General features: G+C 37.2%; 3 protein-coding genes across 21 annotated transcripts in view; 2 read left to right on the top strand and 1 right to left on the bottom strand.

Annotated features, from left to right (window-relative positions):
• The window catches only part of SUPT20H (SPT20 homolog, SAGA complex component), a 47,731-nt gene extending 37,250 nt beyond the window's left edge, over positions 1 to 10,481 (top strand). For 11 of the 15 annotated variants that reach the window (XM_087436170.1, XM_087436177.1, XM_087436178.1 and 8 more), the window contains 5 exons: positions 279 to 334; positions 2,208 to 2,327; positions 7,660 to 7,765; positions 9,283 to 9,386; positions 10,150 to 10,481. In XM_087436170.1, the coding sequence (XP_087292296.1) occupies positions 279 to 334; positions 2,208 to 2,327; positions 7,660 to 7,765; positions 9,283 to 9,386; positions 10,150 to 10,287 (524 nt within the window). In that variant the 3' untranslated portion in view covers positions 10,288 to 10,481. The remainder of the gene's footprint in view (positions 1 to 278; positions 335 to 2,207; positions 2,328 to 7,659; positions 7,766 to 9,282; positions 9,387 to 10,149) is intronic. The other 4 variants (XM_087436179.1, XM_087436181.1, XM_087436184.1 and 1 more) reach the window with 1 other exon arrangement.
• Positions 10,482 to 10,568: 87 nt separating this feature from the next.
• Positions 10,569 to 17,601, bottom strand: EXOSC8 (exosome component 8). The gene is made up of 11 exons (XM_004435338.3): positions 17,507 to 17,601; positions 16,351 to 16,387; positions 16,039 to 16,102; positions 15,384 to 15,457; positions 14,054 to 14,099; positions 13,220 to 13,325; positions 13,085 to 13,130; positions 12,180 to 12,276; positions 11,759 to 11,879; positions 11,135 to 11,241; positions 10,569 to 10,785 (listed from the first exon to the last, which is right to left on the bottom strand). Exons 1-11 carry the CDS (start codon positions 17,521 to 17,523, stop codon positions 10,670 to 10,672), a joined length of 831 nt encoding a protein of 276 aa, XP_004435395.1. The 5' UTR covers positions 17,524 to 17,601; the 3' UTR covers positions 10,569 to 10,669.
• Positions 17,602 to 18,677: 1,076 nt separating this feature from the next.
• Positions 18,678 to 24,049, top strand: part of ALG5 (ALG5 dolichyl-phosphate beta-glucosyltransferase) — a 46,526-nt gene continuing 41,154 nt past the window's right edge. For all 5 annotated transcript variants that reach the window (XM_087436187.1, XM_087436186.1, XM_004435332.3 and 2 more), the window contains exons 1-3: positions 18,678 to 18,806; positions 22,256 to 22,427; positions 22,812 to 22,858. In XM_087436187.1, coding sequence (XP_087292313.1) covers positions 18,741 to 18,806; positions 22,256 to 22,427; positions 22,812 to 22,858 — 285 coding nt within the window. In that variant the 5' untranslated portion in view covers positions 18,678 to 18,740. The remainder of the gene's footprint in view (positions 18,807 to 22,255; positions 22,428 to 22,811; positions 22,859 to 24,049) is intronic.

The following is a 24,049-nucleotide window of genomic DNA, read 5'->3' on the forward strand; positions in this document are numbered from 1 at the left end:
CTGCAGCCTGGGGTTCACAAGTTCGGAACCCCGGGCACAGACCCACGCGCTGCTTATCAGGCCATGCTGTGGCAGGCGTCCCACATATAAAATGGAGGAAGGATGGATGTGGATGTTAGCTCAGGGCCAATCTTCCTCACCAAGAAAAAAAAAGTATAGAAAATAAGCTCATCTATGCAGAAAGTACTTAAAATGTTGTATTTGAATATACTCAAGTATAAAATATTTTCAAGTGTAATAAACTTAATTCCATTTTAACCATGAGTTTTATTTAACAGGTGTTCCATTTGGTTTAAAAAATACTTCAAGTCTCAGGCCCTTAAATCTACTCCAGGTAAACCTGAAACACTGCTTTTGATTCAAGTTTTTATACTTTAATTTTTTTTTTTTACCTCTGTATATCTGTACATTTCAGCATTTGAAATTTTGAGTTTGTTTACAACCTTCTAAGGTTGTGGTAATTATTGCTACCTTTGCTTGGTCAAGTGAATAAAGAAAAAGAATTGGTATCCAGCACCCCTGCCTAATCAAGAACTAGCTGTTTCAGTGGGGAGAATGACTACCAAGGAGAATACTTACCTACAATAGCAGCAGTAGATATTATTAGAAAATAATTCCTCTCTCAACAGACATTTTATGTATACATATATGTATTACTCTTTGCTTAAGACAGATTTCATGCTTGAATAGAGATTTTAAAAATAGGTATATGTTCTTTTTCTGAGGAGAATATGATTTCTTAGCACAATGCAGGGCACCTAATAGTCATTCAGTAAACATTTGTTAGATTGTAGTTTGTGTCTAATAATGAGGCTTTTCTTATACATGTTACCAGTGTTAACATATAAAAGAGAGATTGAAGGTGGAAAATTTAGTACACATTATGAATTTACAATATTCTGGGTGTTATGCTAGGTCCTTTAATTTAAGGATGGAGTCCAGTATTAAGCCAGTAGGTTGGAAAATGGATGAGATTATCTACAGAGAATTTTTGGAAAAGGTAGACATGAATGTAAAGATCTGGAGACATAAAATGGCAGAGCTATGGATTATTGGGAAATAATGATAACAGACAGAACAACCCCACCTGGTGTTCAGAAATAACAAATCGGGAAATGCGTTTAGAGCCAAAACTTAAAACAAGATGCAAACAGTGTCAGTATTTACAGACTAATTGCATAACAATCTACTTGTAATATGGTTGAACCACAGATCACATTGCTTTATTTAGCCAGCTTTCCTGCATATTGCAGTTGGAATTTCTCTCAGGGATCAGTCGAGTGGAATTCCTTAATAGCACTGATAATAAGGAATAAGGACAAAGCCACCTTATAAATTAATTATATTTTGCTACATTTATTATCTAACTGATTGAGGAAAGAACATTTGACCTGTGCTATGTCCAAATTTACCTGACAGTGAGCTGTGCTGGGTGTAGAGATTTTGACCCAAGGACACCTTTTTTTGACTATACAAACCTGAGAGTTCTGTATTTGGTAGTACTTCCTTGGACTTTTTCCTAAGGACTTGAAAACGCTTATAACTTAAACTCCTGTAGAATGAATAAAATGGAAAAACCATTTGTTTGCTGATGCACTTAGAATACAGAGTTTTAATTTTTAATGTGGAGTTTTCTGAATGCTTCTTTTAAAAAGTGTGTATTTTTTTTTAATCAATTTAGATTTAGAATAACAGTAAGTAATGTCTGCAAATTAAATGTGGACACGTAAAACATTTTCTTTTCACCTTTGGAATTCCTCACTGGTATATAAGAATCCACGCATTTCTGGTTTTTGGTAAAGCTGGAGCAAATTTTGGGCGATGAGTTTTCTTAACATATATATCTGATTATCACTGGCTTGTTTATGTTTTCTAATGCATTTAATGCTGTTTTATATTGATGTATAAGAAGAGTTAAATAAAAGCAGTATGTATATTTGGATAGCTAGCTATTAACTTGAAGCAGAAATATTTGTTTGAGAGTATTAACATATTCGAGAGCCCAAAGGAATGGCACTTAGAAATTGTTTTCAAATAGATCTTTTTATTTAAGGGAAGGGTACTTGTTTTGATTTTTGTTCACCTCTGTTTCCTGAATCTCTAGAAGAATGCCTGACGTATAGTGAATGCTCCAAAAATATTTGTAGAGTAAAGAAATTTAAATAATGTGAAATTGGCTAATTAATTCTTATTTAAATTCTTAATAGCTTCCAGGTGGTTCGCTCATTTTTAACACTCTGCAGCAGCAGCAACAACAGCTCTCTCAGTTTACACCACAACAACCTCAGCAACCCACAACTTCTAGTCCTCAACAGCCAGGGGAGCAGGTATGTGCTTTCTGGCCTTCCATATACTTTATATTATAGAATTGTGACTTTTTTTTATATATTCCAAGCATATTTAAAGTGCTTTTATTTAGTTTGTTCAAATAAACATTTCCTTACTGTTTTTATTAACAATAGTAGCCAACAGTTATTGGGTGGGTATTTCTAATTCGCACAGTGACCATACTGATTACATGATGTCACTTCCATCTTGCATAGTATATACCAGGTTCAGGTGAATAACTTGCTCATGGCCCTACAGTGAGTGGCAGAGCAGGGATTCAAACCCAGGTCTTTATGCCCTTATCGGCCATGTGTTTTCTACCCAATCATCATTCTTCTGTTTATAGTATTTTGTCTCTTAGAACAGAGATGTCCCTGTTATCATGAAGCCTAGGGCAGAGGGAAGATAGACAAAAACAAATACTTGTATATTGCCAAAAAGAATGAAATTGAATAAGAAAAGAGAAGGAACTATAAGTTTTTCTGAACTTGTGCTACACTTAGGAATTATCTGGAAAACTAAATAATACTGATTCCTGGGCCCAACCCCTAGCATCTCTCTTAGCTCACAATTAAATATATGAAATGTCCACCATCAATCCGACTTCTGCCAAAGATTCCTCAGTCAAGTCTTGGTTGGGTAAAGCTCATCCTTTAATAGATTTCTCAGGAAGGGCACATTTAAAACTAACTTTTTTATTCTTAACACATGAGGGATTACTTGGCTGGATATAAAATTCTTGATTTGCACTTTCTTTACATTTGTTTTTAATTGTAGTAGAATACATGTAACATAAAATTTGCCATATTAACCATTTTTAAGTGTACAGTTTAGTAGCATTAAGTATATTCATCTTGTTGTGCAACCGATCTCCAGAACTTTTTCATCTTGCAAAACTGAAACTCTGTACCCATTAAACAATAACTCCCTGTTTCCCCCTCCCTCTAGCCCTGACAACCACCATTTTTTTTGTCCATTTTAAAAGACTGTTATTAACTTAGAATTAACTTTTAAGTCATTATTTCCTAAATCAATTTGTTGTTGTTTTTAAGCTCTGAATTTTTTTTTTGTGCTCATTCTTTTTTTTAATTGAGGTGACGTTGGTTTATAACATTATATAAATTTTAGATGTACATCATTTTATTTTGACTTCTGTATAAACTACATTGTGCTCGCCAGCACAATTTATATTCTGTATAAACTGTCACTGTACAGATGTTCCCCCTACTTTCTGTTTCTGTGAGTTTGACTACCCTAGGTAGCTCATATATGTGAAATCATTGAGTATTTGTCTTTTTTGTGATGGGCTTATTTCTCTTAGCGTAATTTCCACAGGGTTCATCCATGTTGTAGCATGTATCAGAATTTCCTTCCTTTTTAAGGCTGAATAATATTCCATTGTATTTATATCCCACATTTTTTTATCTATTCATCCACAGATGGACATTTGGGTTGCTCCCATCTTTTATTTATTATGAATAATGCTCTTGTAAACATGGGTGTACAAATAGCTCTCAAGTCCCTGCTTTCAATTTTTTTGGATATATACCCAGGAGTGGGATTTTTAATTTTTTGAGGAACCTCCATACTGTTTTGCATATGGCTATACCATTTTACATTCTCACCAGCAGTGCACAAGGGTTCCAATTTCTCCATATCCTAACAAGTTTCAACACTTGTTATTTTCTGGGAGTTTTTTTTTTTGATAGTAGCTATCCAGATGAATGTGAGATGAAATGTCATTGAGGTTTTGATTTGCATTTCCCTAATAATTAGTGATGTTGAGCATCTTGTCAGATGCTTGCTGGCCATTTGTATATTGTTTTTGGAGAAATGTCTCTTTGGGTCCCTTGCCCATTTTTTCAGTCAGGTTATGTGTTTTTTTGTTGTTGAGTTTTAAAGTTTTTAATATAGTCTGGATATTAATCTTTTATCCAATATATGCTTTGCACATAGTTTCTTCCACTCTGTGGGTTGCCTTTTCAGTCTTTTGATTGTGTCCTTTGATGCCCAGAAGATTTAAAATTTTTTTTTATTGCGGTAACATTGGTCTACAACATTATATAAATTTCAGGTTTACATCATTATATTTCAATTTCTGTGTAGATTACATCATGTTCATGATTTTAATTTTGATGTAGTCCATTTTATCTACTTTTACATTTGTTGCCTGTGCCTTTTATGTGTCATATTGAAGAAATCTTTGCCAAATCCAATGTTATGAAGCTTTTTCTTTATGTTTTCTTCTGAGAGTTTTATAGTTTCAGATTTCTTTAAGTTTATTGTAATGCTGCCCACTGTTAACTTGCTTTGTATGTTTTTGAGAAGTCTGACACCAGTCTCTATAATTAACTTGCTTTTGTAAGTTACTTACTTAGTTTGCCTAGAGGCTCTGAAAATTTGTCTTTATCTTTAAAGTCTATAATTCTCATTAGGATATGCATCAGAATTTACTTTTCCATGTCTTTCCTGTGAGTCCTTTTAATATGTCGATTCAGGTCTTTATTTCTGGAACATTTTCTTGGATTGTAGTTTTAATTTGCTCCTCTGTTTCTAGTTTCTTAAGGTGAAAGTTTAGATTATTGAGTTGAGGCCTTTCTTTTCTAAAACAAGCATTTAATGGTAATAAATTTCCTTCTCAGTACTGCTTGAACTGCTTTCCACAGATTTTGATATATGTGCCTTAATTTTCATTCAAGAATATTCTCTAATGTCCCTCATGAATTCCTCTCAAATCCATGAGCTGTTTAGGTGTGTGTTGTTTGATTTCCAAATATTTGGGGATCTAATTGATTTCTAGTTTAATTCCATTGTGGTCTGAAAACATATTTTCAGTTCTTCTAAGTTTATTGAGGTTTTTTTTTTAAGTGGTCTGTCTTGGTGAACATTCCTGTATGCCTGAAAAAACATGTATTCTGCTGTTGTTAGATGGAGTATTCTGTCAAGATAAGATAGATCAAGTCGTTTGGTGGCGTTATTCAGGTCTTCCATATCCTTACTGATTTTCTTTCTACATGTTCTGTCAATTACTGAGAGTAGTGTTGAAGTCTCCAACTAAAATTATGGCGTTTTCTGTTTCAGTTCTATTGGATTTTTGCTAAAGGTTATTTTTTTGAAGCTGTGTTGCTAGGTACATATACATTTAGGATTGTTAGGATTGTTATTTCCTTGATTAATTGACCCCTTATCATCAATAAATGACCTTCTTCATCTCTAGTAATATTTCTTGCTTCTTTCTTTTGATTAATGTTAACGTAGTATGTCTTTTTCCATTCTTTTACTTTTTTAGCCTGAGTCTTTTATTTTTCATATTTTATTTCCCATTCAAAGTGTTTAGTCATTTTTTCAGGTTGTTTGATAATATTTAATTCCATTTGAGGTGTTGTCTTGCAGGTTTATTTAGCTTTGTGGGGTATTTTTAGGGGGAGAATCTGTGCCAGCTGGCTTTTGTTTTGTTTCTGCATTTTGGGCTTTTTCTTTTGTTTTATAGTAGATGTGTATTGGAAGTGATGTAGTCTGTTTTTTTCTATTCCATGTCATCTCATGAGCAGAGTTCCGAGTTGAAGAGTGTCCTCTTCTGTCAGTTTGTTGGTTCTGTGCTCTTCTGTGCAGTTCTTTTCTGTATCTGGGGAGGTCCCCTCCAGAAAAATGTCTTGTAACTTTTGAAATGTTTAACTTGTATTATATACTGAAATGTGATTTCAGACAACATTTTAGGTGGTAGCAAAGAATGTCTTTTTCAGAGCAGAAGTTTTAGTTCTGATGAAGCCTGAGTTATCAGTTAACTATTTCTTTTATGGATTGTGCTTTAGGTGTTATGTTCTAAGAATTCCTCACCTAGCCCTAGGCCCCAAAGATTTTCTCCTATTCTTTTCACAGTGTTATAGTTTTCCATTTAAATCTATGATCCATTTTCAGTTAATTTTTTATAAGGTGTGAGACTTAGGTCATAGTTCCTTATGGCAGGTGGGGTGTTGATGTCCAATTGCTCCAACACCATTTGTTGAAAAAGCCATCCTTCCTCCATTGAATTACTTTTGCACCTTTGTCAAAAGTCAGTTGGCTCTATTTGTGTGGCTATTTCTGTGTTCTTTATTCTATTCCATCAATCTATGTGTCTGTCCCTCTGCTGGTACCACACTGTTTTGATCTCTTTAGACTATAGTAAGTCTTAATATCGGGCAGAGTGATTCCTCCCGTTTTCTCCTTTTTCAAAATTGTTTAGCTATTCTAGATCTTTTGCCTTATCCATATAAATTTTAGAATCATTTTATCTATATCTACAAAAAACCTTGCTGGGATTTTTTAAAGGAATTGAGTTAAACCTATAGGTCAGTTTGGGAGAAACTTACCATCTACACTATGAGAGTTTTCCAGTCCATGAACACCGTATGTTTCTAGCGAGGCCACGATCAGCTAGTTTTCAGCATATGAGTCCTGTATATGTTTTGTAAATTTATACCTAAATTTCCCTTTGTTTTTTCTTTTTTTTTGAGCAGTTGTAAATGGTATTGTTTTTAATTTCAGTCTCCACCTGTTCATTGTTAGTATATAGAATTAATTTTCATATGTTGTTCTTGTATTCTGCAGTCTTACTCAACTCACTTATTAGTTCTAGGAGCTTTTTTGTAGATTCCTCAGGATTTCCTTTTTAGACAGTCATGCCCATTTGCAATTAAGGACAGTTTTCTTTTTTCCTTTACAATCAGTATGCCTTTTATTGACTTATTGTGCTCACTAGAAATTCCAGTACAGTGTTGCAAAGAGTGTTTTAAGCCTTAAAAAGTAGTTTTGATGGGGGCTGGCCCTGTGGCGTAGTGGTTAAGTTCACGCACTCCGCTTTGGCAGCCCAGGGTTCACAGATTCAGATCCCGGGCACGGACCTACACGCCACTTATCAAGCCATGCTGTGGTGGTGTCCCACACACAAAATAGAAGATTGGCACAGATGTTGGCTTGGGGACAATCTTCCTCAAGCAAAAAGAGGAAGATTGACAACAGATATTAGCTCAGGGCCAATATTTCTCACCAAAAAAAAAAGTAGTTTTGATGAAGCTTTATAGAAGCCTTAGGCTATATTATTAATACAGCATCAAACAATAAACCAATACAGAATCAATTCCAAATAATTAGGTTTTATTGTCTTGCTTTCAAAATACCATAAATTTATTCTTGCTAATTCTAAATACCTTTGAGGTCTTTTCCTTATGTTACTCTTTTTACAAACCTAATGTTGATATTTTTCCTCATATAGAAAAAATTCTAATTTCTTTTCACCAACTCAAAATTGTGTTTCTTTTTGAATAAGTCATTTATTATTTTTTTATTCAGGGTTCTGAACAAGGTTCAACTAGCCAAGAACAGGCCTTATCTGCTCAGCACGCTGCTGTTATTAACCTTGCTGGAGTAGGAAGTTTTATGCAGTCACAGGCAGCTGGTTGGTATCTTCATAACTTCATATGTTGCATTTACTAAAAGTATCTAATCTATTTGGGATCTCACCATTTTAATTATTTCTTTTCCTTCTCTTGCAAGCAGTAACTAGGAAAAAGTTTAGTTGTATTTAAGATCTGAACTATTAAATTGATTAATTGATGGCCCTCTGGGATTTTTTTCATAAACTTGACAGTTGTTTAATTCAAAGTGCTTTGACCTACATATAGCAGTTGTGTTTCCCTCAGTTACAGTTTGTTAGCAAAATTTTATACAATTATCCAACTTACTAGGAAGCTACCAAAGCTGTTAACGCTTCAGTTTTCCTGGGTTATTGAGACCGCATTTTTCTAGGTTGCGTAATCTTTTGTCTCCTTCTGTTAGCTTGTAGTTGCATGAATTAAGACTTAATGGTCAGTCGCATAATTTCTGTAACCCACTTTTATCATTTGTAAAAAATTAGATTATACTGAATGCCTGCTCACCACTTCCAGCAGTAAATGGTGAACCAAAGATTTACTTTTAATGAAGATTATCTCTCCAATTGAAGACAGTAATTATAACTTTACTTTTAACTAAAATCAGTAAGCCACATGAATAAGAAAAGTGTCATAGAGTTTGAGGATTGAATGAATGAACCTGTTGTCAACATTTTGAATTATCACTTAAGTAACAAGGCTTACTACAGTGCCTTTAGAATCCTATACAACTCCCAGTGTCTAAATTTAGAATAAGCAAGGTGTTATATAAAAGTCCTAATTTAGAGCTAGTGAATTTCCAAATGCAAATTTATGATTATAACCCTTTACCACACATTATAGATTTCCTAAAATAGCTGGAGTGTGATTTAGTTGAAAGAACTCTAGGCTGAAAAATTGTGAGAATGTTCCTAGCTCCAGACCTGCCACTACTTACTTTTGAGTGAGTTACGCAAACCATCTAGGTCTGAAATTTCCTCACCTGCATAGTGAGAGGGTTGAACTGATTATTGTGGTCCCCCTCAGCTTGAAAAGGAGTAATGCACAGTCTCAGTTCACCACCTTTGTTGCTAATAGTGTAGTCTGATACTCATTGCAACATCTTTTGTCTGATACTCATTGCAACATCTTTTGTTTAAAGAACTTGTCTACCAGTTATGTCATTATGGTAGTTATTTCGCCCAACCCCCTTTCCTACTTTATTGATTATACTTTAAAATATCCTACTGTGGTTTACATTTTGTAAGAAAGCCTTCTCAACAAAATAGCACTAGTATCAAATTTCATTGAGATGGAAGAAAAGAGAGAGATACAGTGCTTTGGCACATTTGCACTCCCCTTTCATGTCCAGGAAGTTCTATAATCAGTGGTACCCTCAACTAACAGGAGACTAAACTAAATTTATTCTGAAATGTCTGTGATTTGATACTTAAGATTAATCATACTGATAACTTTTCTATTTCATTTTCTGTGTTGTCCTTTTCTAACCCTGGTAGCCTTCAAACTTTTTGACTGGCCTGCTTTCCCCTTCTCCTCTCTGTAGTGTTGTCTCAGCTTGGCTCTGCCGAGAACAGACCTGAGCAAAGCCTTCCTCAGCAGAGATTCCAGCTCTCCTCTGCCTTTCAACAGCAGCAGCAACAGATACAAGTAATCCAGCAACTTCACTCTGATTACATTTTTAAAGATACTCTGCTCCAAAAGTACTTCAAAATACCTTACTTCAGTTTTATTTTACTGTCTTTTAAGACTGTACAGTAATTGGTAAATAATTTAGCAAATTTTATTTAAAAGTCTGACATTTTAGCCAGTCAACTTGGAGCACTGAATATATTTTGTACATTTAAGTCATACTCTTTTCCTAATTTAAAATCTTTCATGAAGTGCTGGTGGCACATTGACATACATTTTTATAGTTTCTGGTATATTTTGAAATAGACAGTCGTAAGTGCCAATTGTTAACTTTTTAATATTGTACTGCAGAAAAAGGCAAGTATACCAGTGTTCCTATTAGTAAATGTCCTGTTTTAGAAAAATGTTATTCCATTTTGTTAGAAGTCAGCATACTATAGTTGACTATCTTTAATATGCAGGGTGGTTTTATATTGCTATAAACTATCATACAACAAAATGGTAACTGAAGTTGCTGAGTTACTGCAATATAGACTGGCAGGGCAAAGTAACAGAAATACTTTTGAAGTTAACCAAGAACCATTTTTAAAGCCCTCAGCAGGCTTCTGTGCCACTGGTGCTGTTTGACTGTGCATTGTCTCAATGTGGTATAGTCCCTTTTTGTTATCTTGGTGCTTTCTCCCTTTCAGTTTTGTTGTTTTCATCACTCTCAGGAAAAGCACCTTTCCATACCTGCCTACATTTAACATAATTTGATTTTTTTTTCCCCTCCCTTTTGCAGCAGTTGCGATTCTTGCAGCATCAAATGGCTATGGCAGCAGCAGCAGCACAAACAGCTCAGCTACATCGGCATCGGCATACAGGCAGCCAGTCAAAAAGTAAAATGAAGAGAGGCACGCCAACCACTCCAAAATCCTGAGTCTTGCATTAATTTTTTTCTCTTTTTTAAAAACATAAGAGCATTGAATCAAAAGGATTCTGAGTTTCTCCTTCATTTTTGTTTTTTTTTAAATGTGTCAGTATTTTACATTGCTAGATGTACAAACTTTATACAGAAGCACAACCCTATGATTTTTAAATAAAAACAGGGAAATGGTTTCATGAACCATTAGGGTTGGCTTGTCTAAGTCATTGCTTTTTAAAAACGGTTTCACTGTATATAATACATATGGAAGTGACCTAAGAAACACTAGAAACATCTTTCAAAAGAATGTAGTTTGATATTTATTTAGTATAAAAGGTTTGTGCACAGTGTAACAAATACAGTTTTTACAAGTCTGTTTTGAAAATGTGGTGGTTGCTTATTTGGGTTTCATACTCTTCATTACTTCATCCATCAGTTTTTTTACTTCTTTGTGTCTTGTAACTGCTCGGCTCATACAGTCCTGAAGTTTAGCTCCAGTTAGCCCACTTCCACCTGAAAAATTATCGTGCCAACACTTTTAATATCTGTTATTTTACATGATCAACATTGTGTCAAGTTATACAACAAAAAAATTCAGTGATGTAAACCAGTGGTATGGCATCAAGATTTGCAAGTTATGTTTTAACAAAACCTCCAAGTGATTCTGATACATGCCATAAGTTTAAGAACCACTCACTGGTATACAATATAAAAATGTAAGGAATTTGAGATAACAAAGAAACTGTAGTAAACTTACATTAGGTAAACAATAAAACATTCTACATTCCATTTGGCTCTCCCTAATATAAAGAAGCTCACACTGAATTTTCATCTACATTTTTAGGACTGAAATGGAACATGCCTGGTTTGTGAAGACAACATAGCTTGCCTTCCTCATCCATTACTACTGTTAAGGTTCCGGTTGCCAGATGTTCCTCCTCTCCAGTAGGGTCAACTATGAGCAGAGTGCTATTTAGAAAATAAAGTGTAAAATCAGTCCATGGAACAAATTTTATTTTAGAAGCATACTAAACTCACTACCTGCATTTTAGCTTAGGTACTAATGTCAGATACAAGAGCTAGAAGAGAACTGGTGGGAAACCAGGAAAGTTAATAAAGCAAGCTACAATTCTACTACTTGTAAGAATCTTTGCCCTTTAATTAATTTATGACTATGTTAAAATCCTTGGCAAATACTGAAGATAGCCTAAGGTAAATCTTTTGTGAAATAATTGAAAATTAACATTACACAGTAGTATGCAAACCAAGGAACAAGTAGGGAGAGCACAGAATTCATCATCCAAATCAGGATGCTTTTGAAATAATAATTGTGCTAATAATAATTATGCAGGGACAGCAAGTATAAAGTCAGGTGTCCAGGGCAAACTAGGATGTATGATCACCTTAGGCATTTCCTAGAAAGTTAGAAAACTGATAACAATTCATTACTTTAAATATACATTTTTAATACGTTTGATTAACTTACTCATCAAACACAGCAAAGGAAGTTGCAACTGGATGAGTTCTAATATTCAAAAAACTTTTTTTCTTTAAATTAACTTCTGCTAAAGCAGTTTCTTCATTTATGGTAACTTCAGGCAACTGTACTAGAAAAAGGAAATAGGTTAAGTAAGTCTCTGGTTTAAATAACAAATATGGCTTTCTATGCTTTGTAATTCACTTTTCCTTCTGTTTAACTTTCTAGAAGTATTATTTTTAAACAAATTATCTTAGAACAATTAAAGTAAATATAGTGGATATAAACATTGTTTTTCTTTAATTTAGAAACACATGAATGATAGCTAAATCTTAAAAAGTTTTAAGAAGTTTATTGAGAAAGTTTAACAAAACAGAAAGAACATTCTGACACTTAAGTAGGAATACTGCTTTCTATTAAGGCTGCTTACCATTTTTTAAAGCTGCTAACAAAGCAAATGTACAGGCATCCAAAATGTTTCCATCATAGTCGAGGCAAATGAGATCACAGTATAGAACCCAAGCAAGCTAAAACAGAGTTTACGTAAAGTATAAATTAAAGCCTTCCTACGGGTAGAACATAGTATTTGCTTTAACTTAAGAACCACAGAATCCTTGCTTAGACAAGCAAGATAACCTTCAAGGCTCAAAAACTTTAAAAAAAAAAGCTTTACCTTTATAAAATAAACCAAAAAAAGTGGACAGGGTTGGTTAAAGCTGGCTTTTGACTACCAAGCTGACAAGTGATGAACATCTCTATTTCCCTCAAGGGAGCTGTAGATATAGAACGAATTTCCATTCTTGCTACTAAGTTAGCAGATTCAGGAAATGCTTGTAAAAGTCCCAAATGAAACTCAAAATGTACTTTCCCACAGAAACCTTAATACATGAAATGTTTAGGTCTTAAAATGCTAATATATCAGTATTTAATCAAATAGGAAAAGCCTCTAGATTTTTGTCAGTTCTAAGTTTTCAGACTTGGAATTTACCGTGTGGATTTACCTTCAACACATTAGTTGATCAGATATTAATAACCTGCTATAGGGAATAAAAAATGACTGCATCATCTGCTGTAAAAGTTAAGGGGAAAAAATCTACCTCAGCTTAAAAGGTAGCTCCCAGTCAGGCAATAAATTAGTCAAAATTGATTTTTTTTTTTTATGAGCTACATAGATAGTTACAGAGTAAGACTGATTTTGTCTACTGAGTTCCATCTAAAAACAATAAGACATCCATATTTAAGGCTACTGTGGTTGGTTATTTAATTTCTCTGTTTACTTCTTCCCACAAAAAAACACTTTAGAATAAAAACTCATAGCTTCTTTATTCCTCTTACCTTTCCTGGAGAAATGCATAAGTCCTCTTTCTGAAGTACCTGTGAACTTGATTTAATGAGAAAGAGCACAGTAAATGAAAGGTCAAAAACAATCTGAAAATGAATCAAAGTCAAATTTTATCATGATGATCTTACTTTTCAATGACATCTGCAATGAACTGGCTAGCCACTTGGGCCTCTTCTCCAGGAGGTCCAGACCGAAATCTCGATGAACACAGAGGTGGTAGATCCACATTAGGAACTGAAAGAAACACTCTGCAGCTATGAACTAAACTTCACCTCTGGTTTACAGAAGTGTTAAAGGTATTAACAATCAACTGCAAAGGCAACTGTAGCCATGGATAGGCTTTTCCAAGTGGAAGTGCACTATAACACATCAGTTACGTTCTTTTTGGTCTTTGTAAGTAAGACTCTTAGGCTTAGATAAAATAAAATTTACGTTTTCTGACTTCTTTTTCCCACACAAAGAAAAAAACACATCTGTTTAAGGCCTCAGTCCTCCTAAAGCCTTCACGTGAGTTTTCTAGATTTCTTTCAAAATACCTCAATCTGTAACAGAAGACAGCCCCTCTACTCATACCCAACTGTTCTGCATTTTTAAAATGTTGGTTCCTAGCATAAAGAACAGATGGCCCAAGTCAAGAAAATCACACAGTATAAATTAAAAACATGGAAACAGAAGTTTGCAATTACAGCTCTTTGCCTGAGAGTCTGTTTTCTTGGTTGATGACGTCTGAATGTATAAACAAAAATTGATCTAGTTTGATAAACAAACTTACTAAATTCGGTATCTTGCTAATATGCTGTCTTCTAACACAAAACTTTTCAGGAATATCTGCTTCATTCCTGTATATTTCTGAATCTTACAAATAATTTTCTTCTTCAACTCAACTACCAGGACTTAACTATAATATTAGTATTAAATGTGTTAAAGTATTTGTATCAAAATTACAAAACCATTTAACTTACCAACATATCCTTTATCAGGGGCATCTGTTGGTGGTGCTGCAAATTCCTATAGAAGCAAACAAATGTTTCGTATGAAAGAAGCTACTAAAAAATTGTGAAGACAGCTTAACAGTCAGTTACAGAAGGCTCCACCAAAGACCATCTTAGCAAGTTAACTGCCACATCATGAGCATCTACTATGCTTGGGGAGTCATATCAGGGGCTCTGTGGACATTAGCACCAATCCTCACATTAGCTCTGCAAGGTAAGAAGGCAGTATAGCATAATTGACTACACTATGATGAGTGCTACTCATCAAAATTACCTGAGGCTCTTAAAAAATATTAATTCGATTTCTGCGTCCCCTCTCTTCCATTCATTCAGTAGCCAAGAATCTGCATTTAAACCCAGGTGATAATGACAGCCAGATTTAGGAACTGATGGTATAGTGGGCAACAGCAAAAGCTCTGGAATCATTGACCTGGTTCAAATGTCAGACCCATATTTTTTGGCTGAGAGACTCTGGGTAGGTTATTTAATTTCTTACCATTCAACTTCCTCATCTGTAAAATGGGAAATTAACAGAGCCTACTTTTAGGGAATGTTAATGAGATCCAGTGAGATGTAAAGTCCCTAACAACCTGGCAAGGAGTAAGTGCTCAAATATTATTATTAGGTAACACCTCAGCTTTATGGAGGGAGAATCTGAACTTAGGTTAAATAAACTCACAGAGTGCAACATACTCAAAAAAGCAACAGGCTTTGGAGTCAGCTATATCTAAGTTCTATTTGTGAGACATGTTCCTGTACACATTACTGAACCTCTGTAAAACAGGAGACAAAGAGATAAATTATACCTCAAATGATTCTTCTGAGGAATAAACTGGATAAATCTGTAAAGCACCTAATACAAGGTGCCTGAAATACAGCAGATACCCAGTAAACAGCAGCTATTGTCCCCTCAGTAAATAGTAGCTATTGTCCCCTCAGGCTTCTCTTTTGAACAATCTCGATTTTCTACACATTTGCACAGATTAAATGCCATCACGGGACAAAAGGATGTCACAAATATCTCTCAATTTCTCAAATGACAAATTTTCTAAAAATTAAAGGTGGTGAGGATTTTTAAAATGGTTTTATTTAGTATTTTGTGAATGTTCATAAATTAAGACTCATTAAACTTGGGTCATATTATCTAATACTCAAAGGTGAAAGCTCTTGGAAAATGAAAACAAATACTAAAAAACTGACACCTGACTGCTTAATCAACAATAGAATTATAGGTGTCTATAATAAGTATATGAAGCTAATTTGGTAACTTAAATCTCAGTAAGACATATATTAAACCTACCGCTTTAATTCCACAAATTACTGTAGTATTTCCCAGCTTCACTAAAGCAGAACCATCGGCAGTACTAATTGAACCTGAAAAGATAAGTATTTAAGCAAAATGAAGACCATAAGAAGTATTTTCGTTTTCTATGATTTTATCTTGCTACACATCTCAGTGGCTTATGAAAATTTATTCCTAGCCTGAGTCTTTTTAAAATGGTATAATTATTTAAAATTATTGTTTTAAGTATTATTCACCTGTCCTTGAATTTGTTAATCATTTTCATTCAGGCACAGGACTGTTATACAGATAAAAATCTCATGACACAAAATCATTGAAATCCCTTAAACATGGTAGAATTTGGCTGAAATACTGTTTAAGTGGCTGAGAGGCTACAACTTGGCAATGTCATACAGGTAAAACTAGAAAATTCAGTGTTTGCAACAGAGGATTTAATAAACTTATGTCTTAAACTTAAGACATATAAGAACACCGTGTCTCGGAGGTTCTGAAGGAAGGAAGGGGAAAAATAGTTACTTTAAAATTTTAAATAAAGAACATACCAATTGAGAGAACAGTGAGTTTAAAAAAAAACTTTACAAACAAAAATTCTTTACTAGTATTAAAAACCAAAGCAACTTCAACATTCTATTAGAATTCAAAATATCCTCACCTATGTTGACAGTTGTGGTTCTGAATTCACCAAGTTCTCTTCCATCAGGACGGCAGTTCTCTTTCTAAATAAATATATTTTTATGAAAGATTACATCTATATTTTACACACACCAAGGAAAACACATTAAACCTCGTTAACTCGAATTAATCTGAATTACTTGAAATTGTTTTTTTAAATTGAGGTATAATTAACATATATTAGTTTCACATGTACAACATGGTTCAACATTTGTATATATGAAAATTGTCTTTAAAAGAAGCATAAGGTATTATCAAAAGGCATAGCATGTACATAACCACCTTTACTCACCAAAAATCTCCTGTAATACTCCAGAGGTTCCACAGTTCTGAAACACGTGTTAAAAATATATCTGAGGTAAGTTAATGAATCTTAACATAAATCCAGAAATTGGCAGTGTGGTGATGCAGCATAAATTTCCACAATTTGTAACTAAGATTCTTTCATGAATTCTGATGTTTATGTTGCCACATGTAACTAATTATAAAAAGTAGATAGGCTTGCAGGAGCAATCACACTCGACTGCTGTCCTTAATTCTGCGTTAAACAATTACAGGATTGGAGCCCAAAGCTCTTGTGCATCTTTAAAAGAGGATTAATCCAGGTGTTAAAATAATGATGTCACTCTCGCTCTGAAGCAGGAATTCTTGGTGAGCATGAAAAAGAGTTACATCTTTACTTTCACTATCTAAATTACACTGAAATTGAGCATATTCTTCAATTATGACTGTAGGCAATAAACCGTCATATTAGCAGTATTTGCGACTTTAAAAAAATCAGAGATTAAATGTTTTCGTTTTTACTTCATAATTGTCGAAGGTATGTTTAGACTCATTGTTACTTTGAAATTCCAAGAGTTAGTTACTAGACTCCCCACAGATTTTGTTGTTTAAGAAAATCAACTTTAAAACAAGTACCTAAATACCTGAACTCGGAGTTTATACAGATAACTGTTTCAATATAATTGGTTTCCTTTGAAATCTTATTTCATCCATTTAAAAACTTGCCTCTGAGAACGAAAATCTATAGGCTTCGCCAGAGCGGCACAAAAAAGGTTTAAGTAAAACCTTCCGAACAAGGCACAACCCTTTTAGAGATAAATTACAGGAGAGGAAGAATACGATAGCATGTGGTTCTGATGCAACACTTTTTAAAAGATTACAACTGTGCCTCCTGGCGCCGCACGTCCACCACACACCAAGCCACAAGCGCTCGCCCCAAGTACCGAACTCGAGGCACAGTCCCTTCCATCCCCCCTTTCGGGGAGAAGCCCCCTTTCCTTTCACTACGACCACCTCCGGTCCTCCCGCCTCTCGCCCGCTTCCGAGGGGGAAAGAAGTGTGAACCTAGTGGGATGCCCTCCAGGTGACAAAATCCCAGCTAAGGGTTAAAGGAAGCCGCGATGCACCAGCGTACAAACTCGCGCCCGCCGGCCACCCACACTCACTTGAACCCGGCCGCCATCTTCCCGCCCGCGTGCCGGCGCCGGCGCCGGGGCGACCCCGCGCTCCGCTCGCGCGCCTGCTCCGCCTCCAGACTTTCGACACGGACGCCTGCGCCCTGCTCCCGCTGCAGAGACGCAGGAGGCCGGGGCGCCGCGAGGGGGCGCTCGCACTACGTTCGCTTCCACCGTCCCTAGCCGGACGCCTGTCTGGCTTTCCTTGCCTTAGAGGTGTTTTGGCGAATCTGCTGTTAGTGAAGTGACGAGCGGCTCTCTTTAGAAACAGTCTGGAAGTTCAAGAATTTAAGACAAAACCGACTAACAGCCAAGAATCTAGTATTGAGTGTGGAGCATTATTCCAATGTTTCTACGTCCTTTCCCCGCCTCCGGCTCAGACCGGGCCCTGGGCTTGTCTTCTCCCAGGTAAAGGGCTCCCTGCTCCAGCACCGGAGAAGCACGTTCTTTTTCTGTGCGCTCGTATCCGCCCCAGGTTACACTTTGCAGGTCCCCGGAGCGGGTTCCAAAGGAGCAGCTTGTGTTGAAGGCTGTGTCGTGGCTTACGGCTTCCGCATCCCTCCTTGATAGGGTTGCCAGATAAAATACAGGATATCCAATTAAATTTGAATGTCAGATAAACAAAGTATTTTTTTCTTTTTACTATGAGTACGCCTGGAATAGTGCATGTTACTTTGTTGTTAACAGGGGCTGCGGGGAGCAGGGAAAGTTTTAGAAATAGAGTGGTGATGGCTGCAGGAAATTGTGACTGTAATTAGTACAACTGTATTGTACACTTAAAATGGTTAGAATTTTATATTTTATTTTATCACAGTTTTAAAAAATTAATGTAGTATACCAACACCTTTTAAGTGGGTGGGTTGTATGGTATGTGAGTTATATTTTAATAAGGCTGTTAAAAAACTATTAGTTGCTTATCTGAAATTCAAATTAAGTAGACATCCTATATTTTACTTGCTAATTCTGGCAGCCCTACTAGGGAAACTGTGCCTGCCTCTCCACCCTCTGAGCGCCTAGCAGACAAGAACTACTAGGTGTTCTTCGCCTTGCCGCGCGGGGGCGCTGTGGGCGGCGGCTGGTCCCGGTCGGGCCGCGCGGGGGCGCTGTGGGCGGCGGGCGCCCGGCCTGCGCGTCCTCTCTGCGGGCGGGAGGCGGGGCTGCCGGCCGCGCTTCCGCGTGTGTGTAGGTGCTGGATAGGGCGGGCGCGGCGGCCCGGGCATGGAGGATGGCTCCGCTTCTCCTGCAGCTGGCGGTGCTCGGCGCGGCGCTGCTGGCCGCAGCCCTAATACTGGTGAGGAGAGGGGTTGGGGACCGACGCGGGCCTGGGCTCACTGCTCTCCTGGAGACGCGGCCCCCAGGCATCCTCTCCTCCGCACTGCCCGCTCCTCGTCGTGTCCCTTTTCACCTTGCTTCCCCCGAGCCTGGACCCCAGAATTTCCTCTCCTAGAATTTCACGCCCCCTTTCTTCCGCTCTTTATTTTTATTTTGGAGCTTTATCTCCCTTTGTGCTCAGAGCCTTTTACGCTTGTTCATTTTGGGACGTGCTCGCCCAGCCTTCACTTTGCCCTGGTACCCGGACCCACTGCCCACCCGCCCTGTGTGCCCCGACCTCTCCCGGACTTCTTCCCGGGTCTGCAGCCTCTGCAGGTCTGGCTCCGCCCGGGGAGGTCTTGAGCCCCCAGAAAGTGTGTGTGGTTCAGCAAATAGGAAGTGGTGACAGCACTGACAGCAGCCGTCTGTTACAGGTTGGAATCAGTCGTTGGATCAAGAGACCCCCTAGGGACATAGGGAGACCAAAATAGATGAGGCCTGGGGTTACCATATGTCTGGAGGTCTTTATCTCCCAGAATTAAACACCCTAAATTTGCTGCTTCTAAATGAGGCAGTACAATGGAATTCAAACTCGAATTTTCTTTGCCATTACTCTGGAAACACGGAAATACATTGCTGTTCCATAAGTAATAGAAAATTTGCCAAGTGACCTTTCTCCCGTATAATTTGGAATGGGCCTGCCATCTAGTTAGTAAATGGAGAGGTTTCTGCTTCCTTGACATTCAGATTAACAGCCTAAATAACACTCTGCTGTCTTGCCGCAAATATTGTAAACTCACAGCTGGAAACAGTTTCGATAGAGAAAAAGCAGTGTATCTTGCCATCTTTCGTGATTTGTGTCTGAGTGAGAAAGAAGTCCACTTTCCCTTAGTGGTATATAGAGATTTCAGGGGTTTTGTGGGACAGAGTTTGACAAAATCCTACATTGGATCTGCCTCATGTTGAATCTGTTGCACAAATCTAAATGTGTACATTATGAGGTTGTGCTGGAAGTATTTGATCCCACTAGCCTGAAGTGATTATGAGAGCTACCATTTATTGAGTCCTTACAATATGTTGGGTATTCAGTGTTTAACAGGGATTATCTCATTTGATGTTGGAAACAACACTGGCATAAATGTTATCATTAACTTCATTTGACTGGTGAGGAAACAGTTTGGAGAGGTGAGCTCGTATATGCAAATATCACATAGCTAGGGAAACTTCGTTTTTTAAAAATGCTAGAGCATTTAAATCATTCCCCCTTACCTAAAAAAAACCACAACTAATCTTCTATCTTATATATTCAACCTCCATACATGCTTCCCCCCCCACTTCCTTTGTGAATTATTTTGAAGTAAATCCAAGACATAACATTTTATCTGTAAATCCTCAGCATTTGTCTCTAAAAGTAGGACTCCCTCTTAAAAATAAAACCACAAAAAGGTTGTCACAGATGTTTTTTTAAGTGTAGCCATCATTCAGTGATTTCAAGTATCCGGTCAGTTCAAATGCCTCCTGTGTGTCTTGGTACAGTCAGGCTGTTCCAGTCAGCATTCACACACATAGCACTTGAGCGACATGTCTGTAGTCTCTTAATCGATAACCTCTTCTCTTCTCTTTTTTTCCTTTTCCTTGTCTCCAACAAGTGGTCATTTGTCCTGTGTCATTTCTCACAATTTAAATTTCACTGATTGCATCCCCTTGGTGCCTTTTAACGTCTTACTCTGTCCCCTGAATTTCCTGTAAACTGGTAGTTACATGTAGTGACTTGATCAAATGTGTGTTTGAGTTTTTTAATCAAGAAAAGTGTGTGAGTGATGCTGAATACCTCCTCTTGTATCACATCAGGAGGCGTGTAATGTCTGATTTTCTCTGGTGTTAAGATGGACCCACAGGTTCAGGAGTTGTTAGCCTGACCCACCATTTATAAAGCTTGTTATTAACCTAATGGTTTTAGCAGTCATTGATAATCGTTACCTAAATCCATTATTTCACTGGGAGTTGCAAAGTGAAATATTCTAATTGTATCATTCCTTCGTGTATTACCTGGAATTCTCTAATGAAAAAAAATCTCATCCTTGGCTATTCAGTTACCCTGAAATACCTTTCATATATAAAAGGTAAGATAAAAAAGGCAAGTTTTCAAAATAATGAGATAGTTGCCTGGAATTTTACAAAAGTGACCAATTTTTTATTTTTAGTATCATTGTGAATCCATAATATAAAATATATTTCATGTGTTTCAATCCATTGCAGTAATTATTCTTTTTGGTGCTCAAATCCTCCCATCATAGGCCAGTGGGAGCCCCTCACGTTGGCTACTTTGTCCTTTTGGCGTGGCCCTCACGGTCGTGGATACCTTCCTTGCTTTCTGGTCTAACTGTTCTTCCACTGTTGTACATTTCCTGCCCCAGACCTGAAGCAGCCATTCCTCTTAGAAGCACTGGTTGCTTTTAGTGGGAAACTGAATTTAGAAACCACAATCTGGACACTAGGGGTGCAGAACAGAAACTCTTAACCACTAGTCTGGATACTGCCTCCATGCTCATACTAATCAGAAGCATATTCAATTTCAGTCTGTACCCAATGGAATATTATAAATGGTCATCAAATTACAAATGAGTAGCATTCCAAAAATTTGTAGATTGATTGTTTTGCAAGCAGAAAGTATACCAATAGAAACAATGTTACAAAGAATGGTATTTCTAAAGCTAGCTCCCAAATGAATATGGAAAGGAGCTATATAATGTTAGTAGTGCATGGTGCCTACAGCCTACAAGTTTGATACTTTACTCTCGAAAATACTGTATTCTGAATTCAAATCTGGGATAAGTATCAAGAATATATTCTTAAGCATTAGTGGTTCCTACTATGAGGATTGAGGGAATCTTCCCTTCATATCCTAAGTCAATCTGGTCCTGGATGGGAGATCTTCCCTCACCCCACACATTCCACTGCAATATGAACTTGTCATCTGTCACATACAGGCTCCAAGTAGGGATGGGACCTCATTGTGGTTGTGCCAGAGTTCAGGCATTCGGGGCATCTAAGAGTAGATTGCACTTCTGTAGTGACTGTTCCCTATTAGATCTGGAATGACAGAGGGCTAGGGAATGACAGGTTGGAAGAGACAAAGACCCTCCTAAGCCATTAGTACCATATTAATGGAAAAAAAGGACAATAATCAGTTCATAAGTGGAGACTGACTGGTTTGAATTTTGGAGTCACCTCCAGACCATTGTTAATGGACTAAAAACTGAGAGTATATATTCCACACACACACAAAATAACAAATGTAAACAAAAGGGCAATATGACATAATTTCTTTTCTTCCCCAGTTTTATTGAGAAATAATTGACATACAGCACTGTATGAGTTTAAGACATATAGTATAACATAGTTTCTTGTTAACATATCTGCTTTTAGATTTCCTTTGTTGCATTTATAACTGCTACGGGAATGCCACACCTTCACCGACATGAGCAAGAGAAGTTCTTCTTAAATGCCAGAGGGCAGAAGGAAGCTTTACCCAGCATATGTGACTCACCTACCAAACAGCTTTCTGTTGTTGTGCCTTCATACAATGAAGAGAAACGGTGTAAGCCCTATTTGATTTTTTGGTAAGGGGTAATTTGGGAAGAAAAGGAAATTTAAAGTATGGACTTCAGTGTTTTTGCCAGAACATGAATGGATGTTGGCTGTGGTGAGTGCCAAGTTGGTAATTGCAGCTCAGAAGAGGGGAAGTGAATATTAGCTGTAAAGGGTGGGAGCAGCATCGTGAAGCAGTGGGACCGAGTGTTCTAGAGAAGTAACAGCAAGATGTGAACAGAAGACAGATGTTCCAGATGGGAATGGCACTGGGGGAAAGTCCCAGAGGGGCTTGTTGGATTATTCAGACTTTTCCCATACGTAAACTGAATGTGCTGGGGCTTGGTAAATGATTTTCAAAATCAATTTTTAATATGTCTTGTTTTGCTTTAAGTGCCTGTAATGATGGATGAAGCTCTGAGCTACCTAGAGAAGAGACAGGTATCACATCTTCTCTTTCAATATAAGATCTCCAATTAAAACTCGACCAGGTCACCCACTTGTGGACCCCGGGCTAGACTCACTGTGAGAGGCAATACCGGCTGTGCTGAGGCCATCGTGATCACTGGGCGACCCCGTGCTCAGCTTGTTGTCCACGGTCAGCTGTTAGCAAGCAAGCCCAACACATAGCACCCCACCTCCAGAGGTGGGGGGGGACCCCAGAAACTGGAAAGTTGAAATTTCTCTTTTGCACCCTCTCACCCACTTTTCATCCTCTCTTGCCTGGTAATATTTAAAACTGAGTGACAGTGTACGTTGGCAGACTTTGTATGACAGCACAATGCTGTTTTTACTTTTGTGACTTTTAGAAAAGAGATTTATTTAAAAAAGACTTACAATTAGGGTGAAATTATTTATTATTCTGAAGAGTCCCCCTCATTTGTTTTCCTCTTCTTTCCCTGCATAAAGAGAAGAAAAGTGATACGTGCCCCTCTTGTAGCATATGAGCTGCTGTTGGGATCTCCTTGGAGAGTTTAAGGAAACAAGTGAGCTTTGTGGCTGCTGCTTTTTTTTTTAGAAAATTCCTTGTTTTGATTTACTTTAGTTTTAGGTTTTTTTGTGTAAAAGGAAGATAGAAGATTCATCAAAAGAGAGGGGGCCTTACTCACAAATTAAATTTAAAGAAAAGAGAAAGAGAATTGAGCCCTTATTATATGTGAGGCTTCTGCCTCTTCTGTTACATGTAATCTTCACAACAGCCACATGGGCTAGGTTTTTTTTGTTTTTTTTTTTACAAATGAGAAAACAGGTCAAAAATGTAACTTACACAAGGTCTTAAGGCTAAGAAGTGGTGCGGCCAGGTTGGAATCTGCACACACTGACTTCACACCTCATGGGCTTTTCCTCGTACATCTTGTAGCCTCTAAGATGAGCTCAGCACCACAAGAGCCTGGCTGCTTCCGCTGACGTGGTACAGGGTGGGCGAGTGGAGGAGCAGGAGGCTCATGGAGATGTAGTCAGTGCTCGCCCTCCACTCCTACCCAGTGTCTCTCCTCCTTTTTGTTCTTGGCATTTTCATCTTATGTGGTTTGTGTACTTATTTATATTCATATTTATAGACATCAACACTAAAACAACTATTTTTAAAATTCCTTGCAATTTTGTTAGATTTCTTGGTGGCAGTCATAGCAA

The sequence above is a fragment of the Ceratotherium simum genome, chromosome 10, assembly GCF_057802395.1.
Source record: "Ceratotherium simum simum isolate JZ-2026a chromosome 10, ASM5780239v1, whole genome shotgun sequence".
Lineage (NCBI taxonomy): Eukaryota > Metazoa > Chordata > Mammalia > Perissodactyla > Rhinocerotidae > Ceratotherium > Ceratotherium simum.